The sequence below is a fragment of the Ochotona curzoniae genome, unplaced genomic scaffold (assembly GCF_017591425.1).
Source record: "Ochotona curzoniae isolate NIBS_2020 unplaced genomic scaffold, NIBS_Ocur_1.0 patch355, whole genome shotgun sequence".
Taxonomy (NCBI): Eukaryota; Metazoa; Chordata; class Mammalia; order Lagomorpha; family Ochotonidae; genus Ochotona; species Ochotona curzoniae.
In genome coordinates this window covers 45,316-68,495 of record NW_024466923.1, presented here as the reverse complement: position 1 = coordinate 68,495, position 23,180 = coordinate 45,316, and the positions used below count along the sequence as shown (strand labels likewise).

At 35.8% G+C, this 23,180-nt stretch overlaps 1 protein-coding gene across 5 annotated transcripts in view; it reads right to left on the bottom strand.

Annotated features, from left to right (window-relative positions):
• Positions 1–23,180, bottom strand: part of LOC121167251 (syntaxin-binding protein 5-like) — a 252,185-nt gene that overhangs the window by 184,976 nt on the left and 44,029 nt on the right. For all 5 annotated transcript variants that reach the window (XM_040996671.1, XM_040996674.1, XM_040996673.1 and 2 more), the window contains exon 2: positions 19,234–19,331. In XM_040996671.1, coding sequence (XP_040852605.1) covers positions 19,234–19,331 — 98 coding nt within the window. The remainder of the gene's footprint in view (positions 1–19,233; positions 19,332–23,180) is intronic.

The following is a 23,180-nucleotide window of genomic DNA, read 5'->3' as shown; positions in this document are numbered from 1 at the left end:
GTTAGACCTATCTTCAGACCATAGAAGGTCTCCCCAGGAGGCCACTGAACTTATCTGGACAATAAGACGCTGAACTTTATGCTAGGCATGTGTTTGCAAGCAATGAATCTCAACTGAACTTGAACTATGGTTATGCAGCAAGGTGGAGGAATCCACCATGGGGGGAGGGGTATGGGGAGGGGTGGTGGGAATCCCCAGCGCCTATAAAACTGTACTACACAATACAGTGTAAGCAACAATAAAAAAAAAAAAAACTTATCTAAATGCCTATATACACTACAAAATATTTACCCTTAGTAACAAACTGAAGTTACATTCCCTACCCCTCTGATTGCTACCTCATTGAGTGGCAATAATACCCACTAAGATGGTCAGGTCCAATTGCTCTCCTAGATTTCATTCTAAATACAACATGCTAGTCAATTACAATTTTAAATCTCACTGCTTTCATAATGCGGCTCCTTCATAACATGCATCTTTTGTTAATTTATTTGTAAATTTAGGTAACCTACATTACCCAGCTTACAATTAAGTAGAAGTCTAGTTGATACTATGAAGGTATTCTGTAGAAGACCAAAATCATAAAGTCAGAGATGGAAAGGGAAATTTAACAAGAAACACCACAGATACACAAAAGAAATCACCAGGATTTACAATAAACAGTGATAGGCCAACAAATTGAAAAATACAGAAGAAATGGATTTATGGAAACATGCAATCTACCTAAATTGAGTCATGATTACAAAGAAAACCCAAGTAGGGCCCGGCGCGGTGGCATGCCCGGGATCCCATATGGGTGCCAGTTCTATCCCAGCAGCCCCGCTTCCCATCCAGCTCCATGCTTGTGGCCCAGGAAAGCAGTCGAGGATGGCCCAAAGCTTTGGGACCCTGCACCCGTGTGGGAGACCCAGAAGAGGCTCCTGGCTTCAGATCGGTATAGGATCGGCCGTTGCGCTCACTTGGGGAGTGAATCATCGGACAGAAGATCTTCCTCTCTGTCTCTCCTCTCTGTATATCCGTCTTTCCAATAATAAAATAATAAAAATAAATCTTTAACAAAAAAAGGAAAACCCAAGTAGACCAATAACTAAGATGGAAATTGAATCAACAGTAGACATTACCAACAAAGAAAAGCACAAGATCATAAATTCACTGCTAAATTCTACCAAAATTTTCAAACATCAATGATTCCAATTCTTCACAAACTATTCAAAACAAATGAAAGAGAACATCTCCATATCTCATTTAAGAGACCACTATCACCTTAATTCCCCAAATAGAAAAAGATACAATGAAGAGAGCTATAAGCCAATATACTTGATAAACATAGACATAAGATATTTAACAAGATAGTAGTTAATCAAGCACATCAGAAAGATCATTCAACCCAATCAAGTGGTATTTACCAACAATATGTTGGGATGCTTCAACATATACAAGTCAATAAATGTGATACATCAACAAGCTGAAGAATAAAAACTATATATTCATCAACAGATGTTAAAATACAACATCCTTTCATGATTTTAAAAAAGCTTAAACTTTCTATGAAAGGGTCATTCTTCAATACAGTAAAAACGATATATGAAAAAGCCAAAACTAGCATATTTAATGGGAAAATTTTGAGGCATTCCTGCCAAGATCCAGAACCAGACAAGCATGACTACTTTCCCTACTGTTATTCAATGTATTCCTAAAAGTTTTACCCTGAACTATTAGGTAAGAAAAATAAAACGATACAAATTGGAAAGAGTCAAGCTATCTGTTTGCAGATGTCAATAATTCTCTATATGGAGGGACCAAAACATTCTACTAAGAGACCACTGGAAGGTGTAAGAGTTTGAAAAAGTCAAAGGATCTAAAACACACACACAAAAATCAATAGCCTTTGAATATATTATTGATTTCATGGCTGAGAATAACTTCTAAAGTCAGTTCCATTCACCATCAATATCTTTAAAATATATAAATACCTTGGAATGAATCTAACTAAGAATGTGAGAGATCTTTATAATGAAAACTAAAAAATATTAAGGAAAAACAGAAGACAACACCAAAGAATGGACAAACCTGACATGTTTGTGGATTAGTAAGATTGATATCATTAAAAAGTCCATATAGGGCCCGGCGCAGTGGCGCAAGTGGTTAAGGTCCTCACCTTGCACGCCCGGGATCCCATATGGGTGCCAGTTCTATCCCGGCAGCCCCACTTCCCTTCCAGCTCCCTGCCTGTGGCCCAGGAAAGCAGTCGAGGACGGCCCAAAGCTTTGGGAACCTGCACCTGCGTGTGGGAGACCCAGAAGAAGTTCCTGGCTTCGGATGGGCACAGTATCGGCCGTTGCGCTCACTTGGGGAGTGAATCATCAGATGGAAGATCTTCCTCTCTGTCTCTCCTCTCTGTATATCCGCCTTTCCAAAAAAAAAAAAAAAAAAAGTCCATATAACCCAAAGTAATTTAGATTCAACGTGATCCCTATCAAAATACCTACCACCTTCTTCTAAGATCTAGAAAATGCTAACGTTAATATGAAAACAGAATAAACCCCTAATAGATAAAGCAGTTGTAAACAGAAAAATAGCACTGGGAACTGGTACCATGTAGTGGTATGCCAAGCTTCTACCTGCAGAGTTAGAATCACATATGGGTGCTGGTTCATGTCCTGGCTGCTCCACTTCCAATCCATCTCCCTGTTCATGGCCTGGGAAAGCAGCAGAGGGTGAAGTCCTTTGCAGCCCAGCAGAGGCTTCAGGTCTCAGACTGAATCATCTCTAGCCATTGTGGCCATTTGGGAATGAACCAATACATTGGAGTCTCTGTCTCTGTCTCTCAGTAACTCTGTCAAATAAAACCAAAATAAACATCCCCCCCCCCCCAAAAAAAGCTGGTGGAATCACAAAAACAGGTTTCAAGACATACTACTGGGTCATTGTAATTAAAACACTCTGGACTGGCACACATGGAATTGAAGGGAAATCCCAGAAACTAGCCAACACATAGTAACTTATTTCTGAGAAGTGAACTGAAATTGATCTTGGGAGAAGACAGCCTCTTCAACAAATGGGGCTGGGAAAAATTGGATCTATGTTTGCCAAATTATGAATCAAAGTCCCACCCTTGAACATTATATAAAAATCAGCTAAAATTTTATCAAGAACATAACTTACCTTCATGAATACTGGTACAAATTTGATTCAAATCAAATAGCCCAGTTGAAAATGAGAAAGGTCCATCAAAGGACAAATGACTATGGAACCCATTCATCCTATTATCAGGACTATCAAATCAACTAAAAATTAGCAACCAAATAGGCTAGAATAGCCTCTCAAAACTATTGTAAATTACTCTCTCAAACAGCATACTTGGGCCTAGTGCTAAGGACTAGTGGCTAAATCCTTGTCTTGTATCTGCTAGGATCCCATAGCCATACCAGTGTTCTGGCTGCTATATTTCACATTCAGTTCCCTGCTATATCCTGGGAAAAGAGTAGAGGATGGCCCAAAGCCTTGAGACCTTGCACCCAGATGGGAGATCCGGAAGAAGCTCCTGGCTTCAGATTGATTCAGTTCCAGCCATTGCAGTCACTTGGGGAGTAAACTAGTGGATGGAAGATCTTTCTGTCTCTACTTCTGTCTGTAAATCTGCCTTTCCAAAATAAATCCTTAAAAAAAAAAAAACACCCCAGCATACTGTATGGTGTTATTCTTATCCATCAAGATAAAGAACATTTGAATCAACCACTTTTATCTGGTGTTGTATACCTATCAGCTGGAATACATGGGTTTCACAGAAAGGGAAAGCAGAAGTGGATTTCTCATACCATCATTCACAGTACCTATTTTTGGAAATCCACATTTCTTGTGCATACAAATTTAGCCTCTGGGGTCCTTGAGATATAAATTCTAATTCTAGGGTAATGAACATTTCTGCTAGGAAAATAAAAGTTCTCAAGACTATGACTGCAACTAAATTATTTCAAATTTCTCTTGCCACTAGACCAAGAGGAATTGTAATACTGGAAACAGAAGTCCTCATGAAAATCTAAGGTGGTTGCTTTAAAAACCAGAGAAGTTTCTTGATGTTCACTAGTAAAAACATTTAAACAACTGCAAGAAAAAGCAGCTTGAAAAGTGAAGCAGAAATTATCCAAGTGAATTACTACAAAACAAGCAAAGGTTGCAGTTGAAATAAAGAATTCTAGAATAAATGGTAGAAAAAGACAATAAATATCTAATCTGATTATAGAATTAACTGTAACATCAGAGAATTACAGTTTGTGCCACTAAACCCTCCTGCTGTGTTTTAGATGTTACTAAATATTATCTGTACTAATAAGGCCATGGATGAAGTAAATTTGAGGAATAGGAATAACCAAGTGACTAAAGGTAAGAACTTGTAACAGATGCTGCCAGCATCTTGACCACATCCCTTCTGTTTTCAGAATTTCTGGGTAAACAGGATCACCTTCAACTACCAGCACTTGATTGATTTTCCAGCTGTTAAAGCTCATTCTTTGCAAGCAATAAGTCAGAAGTGCTGGAGCATAATTTTCCATCCCTGCCCTTTTATCTCCAGTCAGCTTCAAGTAATGATGAACCAGTATTGGATATTTTAAACTTCAGAAGTATAATGTTAAACATACTTATATAGGTATTTATGCTATATTTCATAGAATTTCTGACCTTGAGACCAAGAACTTTTAAATAACCCAATCATACAAAAATAGAGAAAATAATTAAGATTGAAGAAAGCCTATGTAAAATAAAAGGCCTTAGTAAATGAACAAATATTCATATCATAGGTATTCTGAATAAGAAAAGAAAAAAGCACTAATAATGTGCTAAATGAAATGATAGTTGAAAACTTCCAAGATCTTGAAAGAGACATGGAGATTCAAATATGAGAATTTCATAGAACTTTAGCACCCTCACTCAATTCTGCCAAACGTTTTTTTAATGAGGCAAGCATTACTTTGATACCAAAACAAGCAAACATGACACAAGACATGAAAACTACAGCCCTCCATTTCTAATGAACATATGTGCAAAGATTCTCAACACAATAGCAAGTCAAATCCAAACCCACATCAAAAAGATCACACATAATGCTCAAGTGAAATTTATCACAAAAAATACGTGGATGGGTCAACATTCCTAAATCAGCAAATATCATAAATCACATTCTATTAAAAATGAACAAAACCATATGAACACCTCGACAGATGTATACTAAAAAGCATTTGGTAAGGTTCGACATCCTTTGACGATTTAAAAATCTCTCTACAATTAGATATAGAAGGAACATTCTTCAAGATTACAAAGGTTATATATGACAAACCAACTGTAAATAGGTGAAACATTCAATATTCTACTCAGTCATTATTTATACTCATTGTCTGTATTCCTACTAAACTAGGGCCTTTTTGCTCTTCCTAAACCTTATATTGGATAAAATATTGGGCCTTTCTTATAATATGAATTCAAAATGTTATGTCAAAAACTAAAAAAAAAAAAAAGACAAAGAAATGGAGAAGGAAGGTGGTGGAACATAGAAAGAGTGCACAAAGAAAATTTCATTATGTTCTTAGAACTGTATCTACAAATCATATTCAATATGTTAAAAAAATTGACAAATTTAAAAGATTTAAACAGAAATAGTCACATTTCTTAAAAATAAGCATTTTGTTAAGATAAGTATCCATTGATAATATAAAAAAATCAAGAGCATTTTTAAAGGCAGAGATTATATTAGAACAAAAAAAATTTCTCAACTATAAAAAATATAGAAAAAATACATGTTAAAACTTATCAAAATACTCTAACTATTTCAAATTTAAGAATCAATAATATTAATAGGGACATTTATTTCATAATCTTAAAAGCATTAATTCATCAAAGGAGTTAATACTCAGAAATGTAAGATTGTAAACTGAGTTTCAAAATACATGAAACAAAAACTGATGAAATTGGTAGAATACAAAATTCTATTATACAATGCCATTATCCTTTACAAAGTAGATAGAAAATCAGTACAATATAAAAGATGTGAATGCTATCAATTTGACATAAATGACATTTATATAAGAACCCACTCAACAATGATAGGAACACATTTTACTTAAAATGCATATTTGACATTTATCAAGTTAGACCACAGACATAGCTGTAAAAAAAATTTTTAATTGAAAAGAATTCTGATCCTACAAGTATATTTTCTTAACATAATGGAATTACAATAAAAGTCAATAACAGGCAGATGACTGGGAAAATATACAGTATGTAGACACCTAATGGTATACATAAATAAAACAGAGGTTGAGAAATATTAACAGAAAATTAGAAGATAATTTAAATTGAAACACAAGCATTGAAATGTGTGATTTTGTAGATCCAGGATTCTTGATATTGGTCTTAAAATATATGGAGTAATTACAGCCACTTTTATTATATGCAGAGCTGTATCAGTGTTGCTCTTGTTCTGTCTGGTGACCACCAATAACATTTTCCCATAAACTCCTGCACCAGTCACACTCTGTCAGTAGAACCTGAGAAATAATCCACCCACATCTCACAATCACAGATATACTGCTATTTGTGCTATAAGTGCCATAAACATTCAGTTGCATGATGGGCCAGGGTAACAACCCCTCAGCACCAATAACGAGGCTCTGGCTGGCATAGAACTGGATTGCAAGAGTGACACCCAACTCTGTGGGGACTAAAGATAGACTGGCTGGAAAACCCACTTCCAAATCAAAACTATCCTTCTACTTCCATAAACAGATAAGACTATATAACTGTGATATTGAAACTAAACGGTGACATTGATTAAAAAGAAATTATCCAGCTATTATGTTTCTGGGCTCACCAAGAACCAAACACAAAAGAACAAGATAAGTATAAACCAAAACTCTCAAATAAACTCACTCCATAAAGTGGGAAGAATTATTATGCCATATAGGCAGATGTCAATGTGTAGACACAGAAATATGGAAATGCAAGGAAGTACAACACCGCAAAAAGAATATCAGAATTCTCCAGAAATACATCGTATTCTGATGTAAAACAAGTAAACGACAGATTCAGAATTCAAAATAATGAAACTCAATGTGTGACAAAAGGAATGTGGCTAGTCACGTAAAGCAATGAGAAAACAAAACACAACATGAATGAGAAAAATGAGAGTGAAGTCATTAAAAAGAACCTCAACTGAAAGCTTCAATAATACAACACAACAAGATGGTGAAAGAATTTCTGGTCTGGAGGATAAGATATTTGAAATAATCTGGAAGAAATAAAGATAAAATAACTTTTTTAAATGAAGGAAGCATACAAAAAATAAGAGATACAATTAAATCCTTAGATATTCAATTATAAGATTCCCAAAGGAAAAAACAGCATAGACATTTTACTACATGAAATAAGTTAAAAATTTCCCAATTTTAAAAAAAGATATGAACATAAGATATAGGAACTCAAACGACCTCAAGCTGATTCAAACAAAAAAATAAACCTCCCAAGTATATCTTAGTCAAACTGTTAAAACTCAAGGAAAAAGAGAATCCTAAAGATAGTAAGAGAAAGTGTGAAGTTACATATTTGGAAAACCAATTATACGATCAGCAGACTCACCACCAAAATAATCACAGGCCAAAAGACATATGCATGATCTATTTAAGGTCTTCAAGGAAAAAAGTAACCTGCAAACCAGGAATATTATTGCACCCAGTGAAGCTATCCTTTAGAAGTAGAATAACACAGGAAAATCAAGATGGCTGAACAGAATAAGGACAGAGCAAAATAGAGAAACTTCCACTAGGGTGAAGCAGAAAGGATACACTCCAGGAGACAGGAGGGGAGAGGCTGACAGCAGAGGGGCACCTTCAGCAAAGCAGTGGAAAAAAGGTGTAGTGTTGCAGTGACCAAATACCCCAGTGGCATTCCGTGAGCAATAATCTGAACTCCACTTGCGTCTGGAACTCCACCAGCAGCCAGGTGGGAAGGGGAGTTTTCAGGGAGCTCAGGAGGTAAACGCAAAGAAATTCCTATCTTGCTGGTCTGTTTGATTGGACCAGGAGCAAAGACAGAGCAGCAGACACCAAACAGGCAGTGATGGAATAGGGTGAATTTCATAGCCCAGACCCCACTAGCACCACATCAGGCACCATTTTGTATAGGGAGAACAAGACTATGGGGCAGGATTGAGGATGTATTAAGCAGGGAGCACACTCATCTCTAGTTCAGTAAATTGCACTCAAATGGCATCCTACAGGTTCCACCAAAATAGGTCCAGGTAGCCTCCAGACCTAATGGCCAGCAGACCCAGAACTCCGCCAGAGGCACACCAGGCACCATATTACAGAGTGTGGCAAAGACTGAGATTGTAGGGAAAGTGAGTGGCACATACACTAAGCTGGGAGCTCTCAGTTCCAACTCAGCACTGGACTGATACACAGGGAAAAAAATATTGACCTTGGCATCCGATGGAACAAAATAGGTCCAGGTGGCCCTCAGAACTAACAGCCAGCAGGTTCCAGCAAGATCAGCACCACCAAAAACCTAATTATTTAGGATACATGGTGTATCCCTAATCATGGGAAATGCTCAAACCAAAAATGGGAGACAGGTTGTGCAGACAACACTGCAAACACAGCATGGGATCACAGGAGGTGCAGAATGTGAACCAGGAGTTGGGGTTACAGAGACCATGCTCGAAGCCAAACACAAGATTCCAGAGTGCAAACAAAGAACCAGGTACCAAATGAATAAGTAAAATTGAACTCTAGATGTGTAGGTGACACACCTTAGAAACATGTGCTAAGGAGAAGAATCTGTTAACCAGAAGTACAATAGTGAAGAGCAAAAGAAGAGAAGAGACAGACACAATGAATATTACTGAGGACTCGCCTACAAAAGAGCAAAACCTTCTTTAACCTCAGAGCTAACTGAGGAATACATTGAGAAAATGGAAGATACAGAATACAAAACACTTGATATAAAGCTTCTAATCATCAAAGAGAAGCATTTACAGGAGAGTTCAAGAAATATGTCAAACAGGAAAGAGCAACACTGAAACAAAATCAAGCTGAAGTGTTAGAAACAAAAGACAATGGAGTAAATTAAAACTTCAATGGAAAGTCTCAATAATAAAAAAGAAGGAGGCAGAAGAATGAATCTCAAAATTAGAAGATATTTCTTGTCAAAAAAGGAAATAAACTGTTGGAAGCAGAGCTGGGTCAAGCTAAAAAAGTATGCAAGAATCAGGGGACACTATTAAAACACCAAATATAAGAGTTATGGGACTTCTACAAGGTGCAGAAGGAGAAATTGTGTTTTAAAATGTATTCAATGAAATAATAAAGGAAAATTTCCCTAATGTGGAGGAAAAAAATTGGCAATGAAATACAGGATGGGCACAGAACTCTACACAGGGTTGACTAAAAGTGAACTTCACCACAATACACATGATACTCGAGATCTCTTCAGTTGAACATAAGGAAAAGATCCTTCAATGTGCACATGAAAAAAATCAATTGATCTACAGAGGAATGACAATCAGACTCAAGCTGACCACTCACTGGAAACTCTATGGGCCACAAAACAGAGTAACATATTCCAGATTCTAAAAGCAAAAAAAATTGTTGGCTCAGAATAACATACCCTGCAAGGTTTTCCTTTGTCTTTGAAAAGAAAGAAAATTTTCCCACAGTAAAAAAAAAATCCTCAAACAATGTGCCTCTTCCAAATGATACTTAATGTTCTCTTGACAGAAGGAATGGCACTCACCAAAACCAAAGGCAAACATGAAGAACACCACAGTATAATAACCACAGAAGACAAATCAAACAATGAACAACTCATTGTTAAAATGACAGAACCAAATTACCACCTATTCATATCAATCCTGAATTTAAAAGGCTCCATCAATCAAATATCACTTAGTAGACTGGATTAAAAAATAAAACCCACCTATGTGTTCCCTCAGCAGACACATCCCACCAACAAATATCAGTGGAAGGTGTATCTCATTAAGTTTTGATGCTTTGGGTTTCTTTTTAAATTCTTCAACAGTCTTTTTCTCATTCTTAACTGACTCATTGATCATACAGTAGTATCATTTTCTTTAAGAAGATTCTTGGTTTTCTTTTTCACTTCTTCAGCAACACATTAGTCATTCAGTAGTAGCATGCTAGTTAACTTCCTGGCATTGCAAATTTCTGTTTTTCTTCCTGTTGTTGATTTTGTTTTGTGGCTTTACATTTAAGGGGACGCATAGTAACTATTTAATGGAGACTATCATATCCGCACATGAGGATACAATGCAGTTGCATCTTTACTTCCAGATCAAAGATGGACTCCCAATGAAACTATTAACTATATCTTGACAATTGGACGCTGGAACTCTGCCATTGTCCATGCCTACAATGATGGATTGTGACTGTTTATAAAGAATAAAACTATTGTAATATAGTGGAACTAAGGGGGTGGGCATGGGACTTGGGGAGGGAGAGGGGGAAGCCCAGAGTCTATGGACTGGTATCATAAAATGATAAAAATGAAAACATAAGTAGAATAGCACATTACCAGACAATGCAAAAAATCAAAGAATAAATGGCTTCCAAAACTGCCTGACAAAAATTTCTGAAGGGAATCCTCCAGGAAAAGTAAACATTATGAAAAAACTCGACACCACCAAATTCATTAACAGAGCTGATTCAATCTGTAGCCAATCAACATAGCAGCAGGTGTTAGTTCTTATTTAGTAATATTAATCCTGAAGGCAAATGGATTTAATTTCACAGTTAAAAGGTGTTCAGTTGAATGAATTCTATTTAATTTTGAGATGGTTTAAATGTTTATTAATACAAAGAGAACAGATTTCATGCAATTTACAGGAACAATTGAAGGAGGATAACCAACTTATCTCTCTGCTTCCCTCAAATACCTTCCCACATTCCCTTCCTTTTATTCCCTCAATTTCTACAAAGACATAAATCCAATTCATTCTATAATCACAGGCTTAATTCACCATTCACCATCAATCATAAATAATAAATAAGAAAACCACAATTCCATGTGACTGAACAAGGGCTAAAATGAGATTATATCATGTCTTTCATTCTTATAACTTTTTTGTATTCTGTGTTAACTACCATATCAGAAAAAACATTTTTTAAGACTTATTTATTATTGGGAAGTCAGATATACAGGGTGGAGGAGAGACAGAGGTGAAGATCTTCCGCCCGGTGATTCACTGTCCAAGTGATCTCAGCAGCTGGAGCTGTGCCAATCAGAAGCCAAGAGCTTCTTCTAGGTTTCCCATGCGGGTGCAGGTTCGCAAGGCTTTGGGTGGTCCTCAACTGCTTTCCCAGGCCACAAGCAGGGAGTTGGATGGGAAGCAGAGCTGCTGGGATTAGAACTGGTTCCCATTTAGGATCCCAGCACATGCAAGGTAAGGACTTTAGCCACTAGGCTACTGTGCTGCACCCAACAAAATAGTTTTTTTCAGACTAGCATATTCCACCACTCATAATGATATCTAGTGGAATCCATCTCACTACAAAAGACAGACTTTCAAGGTAGGGTGGAAGAGTTCCCAAAATAGCTGAAGAGGAAAAAAAAAAAGTGTGACCAGAAGTTAGTAGATGAAAAACAAAGGAAGTACATTCCCAAGGAAAAGAGTCAGACAGAAGTGTGCAGAACTACAGAAAGAAAAAAAATTTAAAAACACACCATAGAACAGCGTGAATATTGCAAAAACACAGCAGTGAGCAAGAACATTACAAATGACTCCACGGCTAGGTGCTGGACGGGATGTCAGCTTCTAAGAGTGAGCGGGGAGCAGACAGCAGCAGCCAGTGACACAGAAAATACACAGTCAAAAACCTTACTGACCACATTAGCAGCCTACAGACATGGAGGTAGAAGGCTCAATGCAATACTGCACAGACCAAGAGCACATTTCTTTTCCCCAACTCCCAATAAGCGTGCCTGGATTCCACCCGAAGACTGTAGAGGCCTTGCACTTTGGGGGAATTCTATGCCTACATGATAGTACATGACATGTAGCTTTGTCTCTAGGCAATCACTGTGTCCAGTTCCAGAAGTTCACAGATCTCTGATTTCCTGCAGATTACTTCAAGGTTTTATGCTCACACTGAGAACCCCACAAATCTTTTTGGTTGTTTATGTGGGTAGAGATTATATCAGTGTGGGAGGAGCCCACGTGTTGATCACCTTGGAAGGGAGGAGGTGAGCCCATTACAATTGTGATCATAACCCTTGCCTTGATGACAACAGAGGACATTAAATGCCCAACACAGGTGTCACCATTAAGCACTAACCTAGCCCTACCCAGCATGGATCTCTTTATGTGCCCCAAGAAGCAGTCATTGCACTAAGCCACTGATGCATACAGAGAAAAGACATCAGAGAAGACTGCTTCTACAAACTCCTAAAAAGAAATGCAGAAATACAAGAAACAAGAACAAGGGAGACAATATGACTCTCCAAAAGGAACACAACATTTCAACATTAGAATGTGAAGAAGAGATTGAAGAAATGATTGAGAATTAATCAAAAAAATCATAAAACTACTCAATTATGAGATAACAAAATCCATACATTATATGGGTGAAAATTTGTGAGATCCAAGATGCTGGAGATAAGTCAAACTGAAATATAAGAAATGAAGAACTCAATGTCAAATAGAAAACATACTGGAAAACTTCAACAACAGACTCAGTAAGGTAGGATATACCATATCTGAGCTGGAAGAGAAATCTTGGAAATATATAAGTTAGACAAAAAGATTGAAAGAAAGCAAACAGAAAAGCTAAAAAATAATGCTTAAAATTTATGAGACACTACTAGGCAACCAAATATATCTTAGGAGTTCCTTAAATTGGGGAAAGAGAATGGATTGGAAGACCCACTCAGTGAAACAACAGCAGAAACCCCTTCCTAATTTGGATCAAGAAAGTGGCAGCTAAATACAGGAAGGCTGTAGAGCTCTTAACAGGCACGATTAGAAAATATCTGCACCATGACACATTAGGATCAAAGTTTCCACAAGAAAGCACAGAGAAAAGATTCTAAAATGGGCATGAAAGAAATGCCAGATTACTTTTGGAGGAACCCCAACTAGACAAATAGGTGATTTCCCATCACTAACCATCTTGGCTAGGACATAATGTCCTAAAAGAAACTCGGGCAGGCATCGAGCCACTATCAGAGGCAGCAGCACATTTTGGTGCTGGTTTGTATGTCAGGAGCTCCAGTTCTTAGCCATTTCCCTGCTAATGTACCTGGGAAAGCAACAGAAGGTGGCTCAAGTGCTTGGGCCCCTCCACCAATATGGGAAACCAAAAGGAATTTCCTGTCTCAGTTTTGATGTGGCCCAGCCCCAGATGCTGTGGTCATTGGGGAGTAAACCAGCACATGGAAGTTTCTCCTCTCTGCTTCTTTGTGTAACTAGCCTTTAAAACACATAAATCTTCTTTAAAAAAAAAACCTGCTAACTTAAAATATTGTACCCAGAAAATCTCTCACTTATAAATTAAGATGAAATAAAGGCCTTCTAAAACAGAGATTCAAGAATTTGTTAGCAGTTGTCCAACATTACAAATAATGCTTATGGGTATGCTATACACAGAAACAGAAGATAATCACTCTGATGAAAGAACACAAAGGCATGTAATCTAGTAAAATTATAAAGGAAATCTAAAGCAAACAATAGAAATATTTATGGAAGAAATCATAGGACCAAGTTGTTACTTATCAATAATAACCTTGAATGTGAATGCCCTAAATTACCCAAATAAATTATACAGTTTGGCCGAATGATCTACAAAACAAGATCCACCTATTCACTGCTTACGAAAAATACACCTAACCAATAAAGATACAACAGCCTGAAAGTGAAAAGATGGAAAAAAGATATTTCAGTCTAACAGAAAGAAAAACGGGCACGTGCAGCCATTCTAACATCTGGAAAAATAGATTTTAACAAAAAGTGTAAAAAGAGATAAAGAGCATTATGTAGATTTAAAAATACATCTGATTCTTATAGTTCATATAATTTATTAAAAAAAACCAAGTCAAAATGGATCAAGGATCTAAATCTGTGACCTGATGTTATGAAATATTAGAGAAAAACTTCAGAGAAACTATGTAAGACATTAGCATTGGCATTGACAAAGAAGGAACTGAAAAATGTAAGAAAATATCTGTAAACAATGAAACTGATAAGAAAATATGCAGGACCTATAAATAGCTCAGAAAAATTCAACACCACCACAAATCAATTGTTAAATGGGTAAAAGGAGGCCAGTGTGGTAGCATAACAGGCTAATCTTCCACGGCTAATCTCATATTGGCACTGGTTCCAACTCCAGCTACTCCACTCCTGACCCGCACCTTGATTATGTCCTGGGAAAGCAGAGGAGGAGAGCTCAAGTTCTGGGTCCCTGCACCTATGTGGAGAGACCCAAGCAGCAGCTCTTAGTTCCTGGTTTCTAATTGGCTCAGCTCCTGCCATCATGGCCATTTGAGGAGTGAACCAGGAGGTGGAAATCTCTGCCTCTCCTTCTCTCAGTAAAACTGCTTTGAAAAAAAAAATCATTAAAACAATAAATTAGGAAAAAAAACAAAATGGGCAAAAGACATGATCAGGCATTTTTCAGAGAATGACATACAAATGACCAACAGACGCATGAAAATATGCGGAGAATAACTAACCATCAGTGAAGTACTAACAGAAAGGTTTCACTCCACCTAATTAGAATGGCTATTGTCTAAAACTCAAAAACATCAATGAATTCTGGGGAGAATGTGAGGAAAAGATACTATAATCCACTTTTGGTGGGAATGTAAACTACTATAACCATTGCAGAAGACATTATGGAAAGTCCTCAGAGATCTGAAAACAAATGTAGCATATAACTCAGCCATCCCATTCCTAGGAATTTACCCAAATAAAATGAATCAACATTTGAAAGAACTATATGTGTTCCTATTGTCACTGCAGTTCAAATCACAAACACAAAATACAGGATCGACCCAGATGTGTATCATTTTGGACTGGATTTTTAAAAATATGATGTATATACACTAAGGAACTACTCAGCTATAAGAATAAAATACTGTTGTTTTCAACAAAGTGCACACAAGTACAAATAATTACCATTAGTGAAAAACACCAGCCTCAAAAACACAAATGTTTTTTTCTGATGTGTGGCAGTTAAGACAGAATAAAAAATGCATAGGAATGAAACTGTCATTTTGGGATACGAGTATCATTTTGGGCTCTTTTTCTGTGGAAATGGATCTTCTACTGATTACTTGTTCAAAGTTAGGATTTGTTAAAAGGGAAGCCTGTAAATATAGAGAATTATGTCTTAGAAAAAAGCTCCTGAAGAGAGGGAAGTTAGGGGAGGAGACTGGGAGGAAGCAAGTGTGACAGAAGTGGAATTATCTCCTGGTACTATATGTATGAAATGCATAAAATCCAAGTTCTGCATTAAAAAAATTAAACTTTAAAAGGCACAATAGTAATAGAATAGGGTGGATACCCAGTAGCAATAGAATTAGAAAATAAGCTAGTCCAGAATCTGGGGATGAGAAAGTATAAAGTTTTCTCTGGCAAGATCAAATTGTTCTGAACTTTAAATACCAAGTCTGTGTTTTGAATGGTTTCATCAGGAGAATGTTTAAATGTTTGAGAAGATAGGTATGTTTACACTGCTTAGAAATTAAAGTATATAAACATGTATCAAAATATGGTATGATACTGCATAAAATTATACTTTTAAAAACATGCAAGTTGGAAACATGAAATTATTACTATCTATAGATTATATATTTATACAAAAGTTTTCACAAAAACACTACTAAAAGGTAAAAAATGGATTCAGTAGAGAAACATTTTCTAGGGACTGGCACTGTAGCATAGTAAGTAGGCTAAGCTTCTATCTGCAGTGCTGGCATCACATAGAGGCACTGGATCCTGTCCAGGCTGTTCCACTTGGGATCCAGCTCCCTGTTTGTGGCAGAAGAGGATGGCTCAGAACTTCAGGCCCCTACATTCATTTGGGAGACCCAGAAGAAGCTCCTGGCTCCTGGCTTTGGATTATCTCAGCTCAATCCATTGTAGATATTTGGGGAGTGAACCAGTAGAAGATCTCTATTTCTCTGTTTCTCTCTCTAAGTCTGTCTTTTAAAAAAATGCCCTATGGTTAACACATAAAGATAGATTATATTTCTGTGTCTCAATAATGAACAATCTGAAAATGAAATTATGGAATTAATTCCACAGGCAATATATCAAAGATAATAAAATGCTTAGAATTAATGTGACCAAGGAAGTAAAAGGCATACACAATAAAACTGTAAAAGGTTTCTAAAATAAAAGATATAAATAAAATAGCACTATTTTCATGGATTGGAGTCTTCACATTGTTAGAATGTCATTATGGTTTATAGGCTCTGTGTATAACCTGAGGATCAGTGATCTTTCTACTTACTATCTACTGAATTCATTATTTGTAGAAGAACATGCTTGTAAGAAAGTTGAAAGCACACATCATTGCAAAAATTGAAAGAAAAAATAAAAAGGATGAGGGAAGCAGAAGTAAGGGAGGGGAGTGAGAGAAATAGGAATTATTTCTTAAAAATGTATATATAAAATACATTAAATCTGTCCCATTTACATAATTTTAAATAGTTATAAAAGATAATAATACTACCCCAAAAGATCCACAAATCTAACATGATTTCTTTTAACATTTTAATAACATAGGATGAATATTTAACATCACAATTCTGATGCCACTTGTGACGTCCTCTTTTCATATCAGAATATCTGAATTAAAGTTCTGGTTCCAGCTTCCTGCTCATCAACACTCTGGCAGGTAGGAGGCAATGGCTCAAGTAGTGGGCTTCCAGCCACCCACAAGGCAGAATCAGAGCAGTCCTGGCACCCAATCCCACAACTACAGGCAGGTGAGAAACAAGCAAGCGGACAGGAGATCTTTTTCTGCCTTCTTTCTCTTCCTATCCCTACCATCTTCCTTTCCATAAATAAATTAAAATAGGATTCCAATGATATTTTTGCCAAGATACAGATTCATCCTAAAATTCATATGGAATTATAAGGGATCTGAAAGCATCAAAACAATCTGAAAATAGGGGAAAAAAAGTTGGAGAACTTGCAGGTCTTGGTTTCAAAATTACAAGGCTATAATAATAAAAACACTAATTCTGCTATGAAAACAGACATGCAGAACAACAGAATAAAGATCCCATAAATAAACCCTCCAATATATAGCTAATTAATTTTGCCAATAGCACCAAGACCATTCAATGGGGATTCTAAATAAATAGTGCTAGGAAAACTAGATACACATACAAAAATGGTGTGAAATTAGACCTGTACTTAATAAAATTACATCGCAAAATAAACTCAAAACTGATAAAACAATAAAAGTATTAAAGGAAAATACAGGACAAAAACTTCATAGCATTAGATTTCTCAGATAAAATACCAAAAACATTGGGCAAAATAAACCCAGATTTTCATGAATTATTTAAAATTATTGCACATCAAAAGACAATTAAAACTGGCGTAAGTGTAAAATGTATAACCAACATAGAAAACATTATGGTGGTTTTTTAAAAATACAAAGTAAAAGTACTCCAGCAATTCTACTTCTGGGTGCATATACAAATGAACTGAAATGAAAGTCCAGAAGGGATTTTTTAAAAATACATATTCATAGTAGCATTTATATTACAACAGATAAAAACAATCATATAATACACAAAAGTGGCCCAAATGTCCAAGTGGATAAAAAATGTTTATACAAACATCTCTTAAAAACAAGGAAATTCTAACATTGCAAAAGCTGATAATTCTTGAAGATATTATGCTAAAGGAAATTATTCAGATATGAAAAAGGCATGTACTGTATTTCACTTGTGATATGTAGGTTCTTTAAAATGCTCATGAAAATGCTTATTATGAAATAACTGCACACATGTAAAATTCTTACACCAAAATACACTTGTCTTTTACATTAAATTTTTCAAAAACTTTTGAAGTGCTCTCCTATCATGAATTCATTCAGTAACACACAGCTACACTTAAGGAAAAACTTAAGGCACACAACTACCATATGGTCTACCAATCCTGGGTGTTTATACCAGAGAAATAAAAATGAAACATAATACAAAAACTGCATATATAGATGTTCAAAACCACTTTATTAAAAATAACCAAATGAGACATGAGCTAAATATGTTTAAACACATGGTTAAATTGTGTTATATCCATACCACTAAATATTACTCAGAAATAAAAAGGAACGTACAACTGGTGTATAGTCAGCCTGTATTGGATGAATTAAAGACTTTCTGAACTGGATCAAAGGTTAATGCTGTTTCACGTTCAAGGGTCCAACCCATCTAAGGATGAAACATACTTGAAAAACAGTTTGCCAAACAATACATAACACTATACTCATATGAAATTACGGAAGTGACCATTACTGAAATAAGGAACAGATTAACTGATGTTAGAGTCAAGGGGGAGAGAAGGGGATTTGGAGAGACAGGCTGTGCATATAAATAGGAAACAGAATATTTTTGGTAATAAAAACGTGATTTCCAAGTTGTTGAGAGGAAATGGGTTAGAATGACATGGAATTTCACTGTACTTTCTCTTACACTATGTGTGTGTATATATATAAATATTTACATGTAAATATATATTTGTACATATTATGTAGTAAATGCCATATATACAATATAATGCAACTATTTCAAAATAAGTTTAATTCAAAAAATTATAATACCAAAGGCACATATTACAAGAAAATCATTGTTTCTACCATAAGTCACTTCAAAAATACTCAAAATCAAAGTAAGAAAAAGGGAAAAATTAGAAGGCAAAAAACAATAGAACACAGCAAAATAAAACCAATAAATACAAGTTTATTTTTTTATGAAAATCAATACAAGTGCTATAATTTTAGCAATATTGGTTATGAAAAAAGGTAAATTAAAAATTGTAAGAATTAAAGAAAGGACATTAATACTGATCTCTAAGAAATTGAAAATATACCAATGCAATTTACAATGTGAATTTTTACAATAGTCACTCATTTCTAAAGAAACAAATTTTAATTGTTCATATATTTTACTTATCTAAATGCTGAAGAAACCACAAATTAAGGATACATTCTTATAGCACCTGATCTTGTTCCAATAGCCAAGATTTTCTGAACTGGATCAAAGGCTAATGCTGTGGGTTGGTAAGGAAAGCCATGTCGAACTGTCTGAAAGAGAGAAAACAGTAAAATAACCAATAGGAAAATTAAAATTAAAATTACCATACAAAATATCATTATATACCCACAATGACTAATTTTAAAAAAAAAGAAAGCCAAATTTAAATGTAGACAGAATACAGAGACACCTAAACTTTTATACATTGTTAGCAGAATTGTACAATGATGCAACCATTTTGCAAAAATATCGAAGTTTCTTGTCAAACTAAATATATACCTGTTCAATGACCCAGCAATTCTACTACTAAGAATGCACCCAGGAACATTTAAAGCATATAGCCACAAAAAAAAAAAAAAACCTACATAAATATTCTCCTAGCAACTTTATTCACACTGTAAAAAGTTGGAAAGAGTCCAGAAGTTCAACAGTAGAAAAATGGAAAATCTACATTATAATCATACAATGATCTGCTACTCAAGAATTACAATATAAATTCTGTTTATAGAGGTAACACAAATGATTTCCAAAAACATTATGCTATCAAAGTGTTTATACAGTTTGAACACACTTATACAAAGTTGCAAGAAAGAAAAAAAAAAAAAAATCACAGCAGAGCTTGCCTAGAGGACTAACTACAAAAAAGGGGGTATAAAAAAACCTCCTTTTCAACAGTGCTTTGGACAACATGTATGTACGCATTAGTGAAAACATCAAACAGTACAAAAACATTTTTATGTAGAGTGTATCTAAATAAAAGTGAGTAAATAAGTATTACAAGCAAATAGTGACGTATTGTTCATGTTATATACTCTAAAGTATTACGGAGTAATATGTACCAACATATCCAAATTGAAAATTCATCAAAAATAGTATAGATAGCTGGGTAGAGGAACAGACAAACAAAATGGAGAGCTTATAAAAATGTACCAAAACACAGAAATAAATATAATACAAGAAGAGTAGGCATTTGGTCTAGTGGTTAAGATATTCATGTCTCATATCAGAGCATGAAGTTTGATTCCAGCTTCAGCTCTTCACACCAGTGTCTGCTAATGCATACCCTGTAAGGCAGCAGTGCTATTCCAAGTAATTAGACTACCAATTCTCACAAAACAGATTTGGATGATGTTGCTTGCTGTTGGTTTCTGCCCTGGTGGCTGTGGCCATCTGAGGAATGCATAAGCAAGCAGATTTTTATTTCTCTAGGTATATCTCAAACTTTTTAAAAAAGATTTATTCATTTTTATTGGAAAGGTGGATATACAGAGATGAGGAGAGACAGAGCAAGATCTTCCGTCAGATGATTCACTCTCCAATTGACCGCTACGGCTGATGATGATCCAAAGCCAGGAGCTCTTCTGGGTCTCCCATGCGAGTGCAGTGTCTTAAGGCTTTGGGCCGTCCTCGACTGCTTTCCAAGACCACAAGCAGAGAGCTGGATGGGAAGCAGGGCCGCCGGGATTAGAACCAGTGACCATATGGGATCCTGGCCTATGCAAGGCAAGGACTTTAACCACTATGCTATTGCGCCTGGCAGGTTCCACTAAAAGAGGTCCAGGTGGCCGTCAGAACTAACAGCCAGCAGGTTCCAGCAAGATCAGCACCACCAAAAACCTAATTATTTAGGACACATAGTTTATCCCTAATCATGGGAAATGCTCAAACCAAAAATGGGAGACAGGTTGTGCAGACAACACTGCAAACACAGCATGGGATCACAGGAGGTACAGAATGTGAACCAGGAGTTGGGGATTTGGAGTTTAAGCCTCAGAGCTGTGTTGTCTGAGATAAAAAAGAAAGGGGTTCTGTTCATTCTCTCGGAGCTACACTGGCAGCAAACAATAAAAAATGTATATAGTCCCTGAATATGCTACCTTCATATGTCCTAGATCACAGTACTGGGACTTTTCTAGCAAAACAAAAACAAAAACAAAAGCCAACAGTAATACCCATACAAGCATAATGAGGACCAGCAGTTGCTTGATCTATGCTTTGTGGAATCAGAACTGTTGATTTTAGTATTGCAAACTTTGGACTAATTCACTGTCACAGTAACACTCCATTTCAAATAGTTGGTTACTACTATCCCCAACATCAGGTTCCCACCCTGTGAAACCCACTATACCCTGCAACACATGAACTGTAACAATCGGCACTAATTCCTTGAATGTCACTGGAATCTATCTGGAGGACCCAAAGGAAAATATACCTGTTAAGGGAAAATCACTTGTATATTTTGTATCACACTACAGGGTTGGAGCAGGGCTCCCTGGGATTGGGGGTGTTGGTGTTATAAGCCCTATCTGCAATAGTCTCTCCTAGCAGGGCACAAGCATAGGTGCCACAAGCCCAAGTATCATTCACGTTTGCCAGTGTGATAAGAGAACATTGTAGAAATTAAACAGGCATTGATGATCAATGGGACATTGAAGAAATTAAAAAGGAAACCAAATACTTTCTTGAAATAAGTGATAACAGACAGCATATTGAAACCAGTCAAAGCAGTTTCAAGAGAAGAAGTTCTACCATTAAGCGTTTTAATTACAGAGAAGAAAAATGTCTCATATAAATGACCTAAGGTTCAAACTCAAAGATTTAGAAATGTTAAGAACAAAAACCCAAAATCAACTGGAGGCAAGAAATAAGGATCAAACCAGATATAAATAAAATTTAAGTTTTAAAAAATACATAAGATCAATAAATAGCTTTTTTTGAGAAGATAAGCCTTCTACTAACAAAAAATGAGAAAAAATTTAATAAAATTAGAGATGAAAAAGAATGCAACCAACACATTGAAATGTAATGCTCATAAGCAACTACTTTGAAAAACTATATGCTAACATATTGGAAAAACCTCAAAGAAATCAACAAATTTCCAGATGCATATATTTATAACTTTCCAAAATTAAATCAAGAACATGTTGATAATCTAAACAGATCTATAACAAGCAATGAAATTTAACCAGTTATTAAACCTCTCATAAAGCAAAAGTCCAGGACCTGATGGTTTATTAATGAATCCTATGAAACACTTAAAGAGGAATTAACTGGAACATTTTTCAAACTTTACCAAAATACTGAGCAGGCTGGAACTCTGCCAAACACTTTTGAGACCATCATCATTTGATACCAAAACTGAACAAAGTACAACACAAACAGAAAACCACTGTGTTCTTTGATGAATACAAATGGAAAAATTCTCATCAAAATGTTGTAAATTGTTGTTGATGTTGTGTTGGGGCTTTTAATTGATCGGAATGATATTCTGCCAGCTCTACCTTCAGACCAGAGATGGTCTCCCCAAGAAACCGTTGAATGCACCTGAACAATAAGATGCTGGCCTCAATGCCTGGTTTATGTGTGCAAAAAAAGAATCTTGACTGAATTTGAACTGTAATACTGCAACAAGGTGGAGGAATCCAATATGGGGGGAGGGCCCGGAGAGGGGTTGGGGGAATCCCAGAGGCTATGAAACTGTGTCACATAATGCAAAGTAATTAATGAAAAAATTTCTTGAAAAAAAATAGCAAACCAAATCCAAAACTACCTCATAAAGACCATGCATCATAATCAAGAGATATTTATTTCAAATATGCAATGATAATTCAACATTCTCAATGTAAAAAATCACATCAATAGAATAACAAAAACCATATGATGATTTCAATAGATGGAGACAAAGTATTTGATAATATTTAACATCCCTTCATGATAAAAACTCTGCAAAAAAACAGGTATAAAAAAATATATCTCAAAATTACAAAGGCTACATATGACAAACCAATAGTCTATATAATATTGAGCAAAGAAAACCTGAAAGATTTTCCTCTCAGATCTGGAGCAAGACAAACCTTTGAAGAAAGAATTCAAGGCCACAATACAACTGAATGATATTC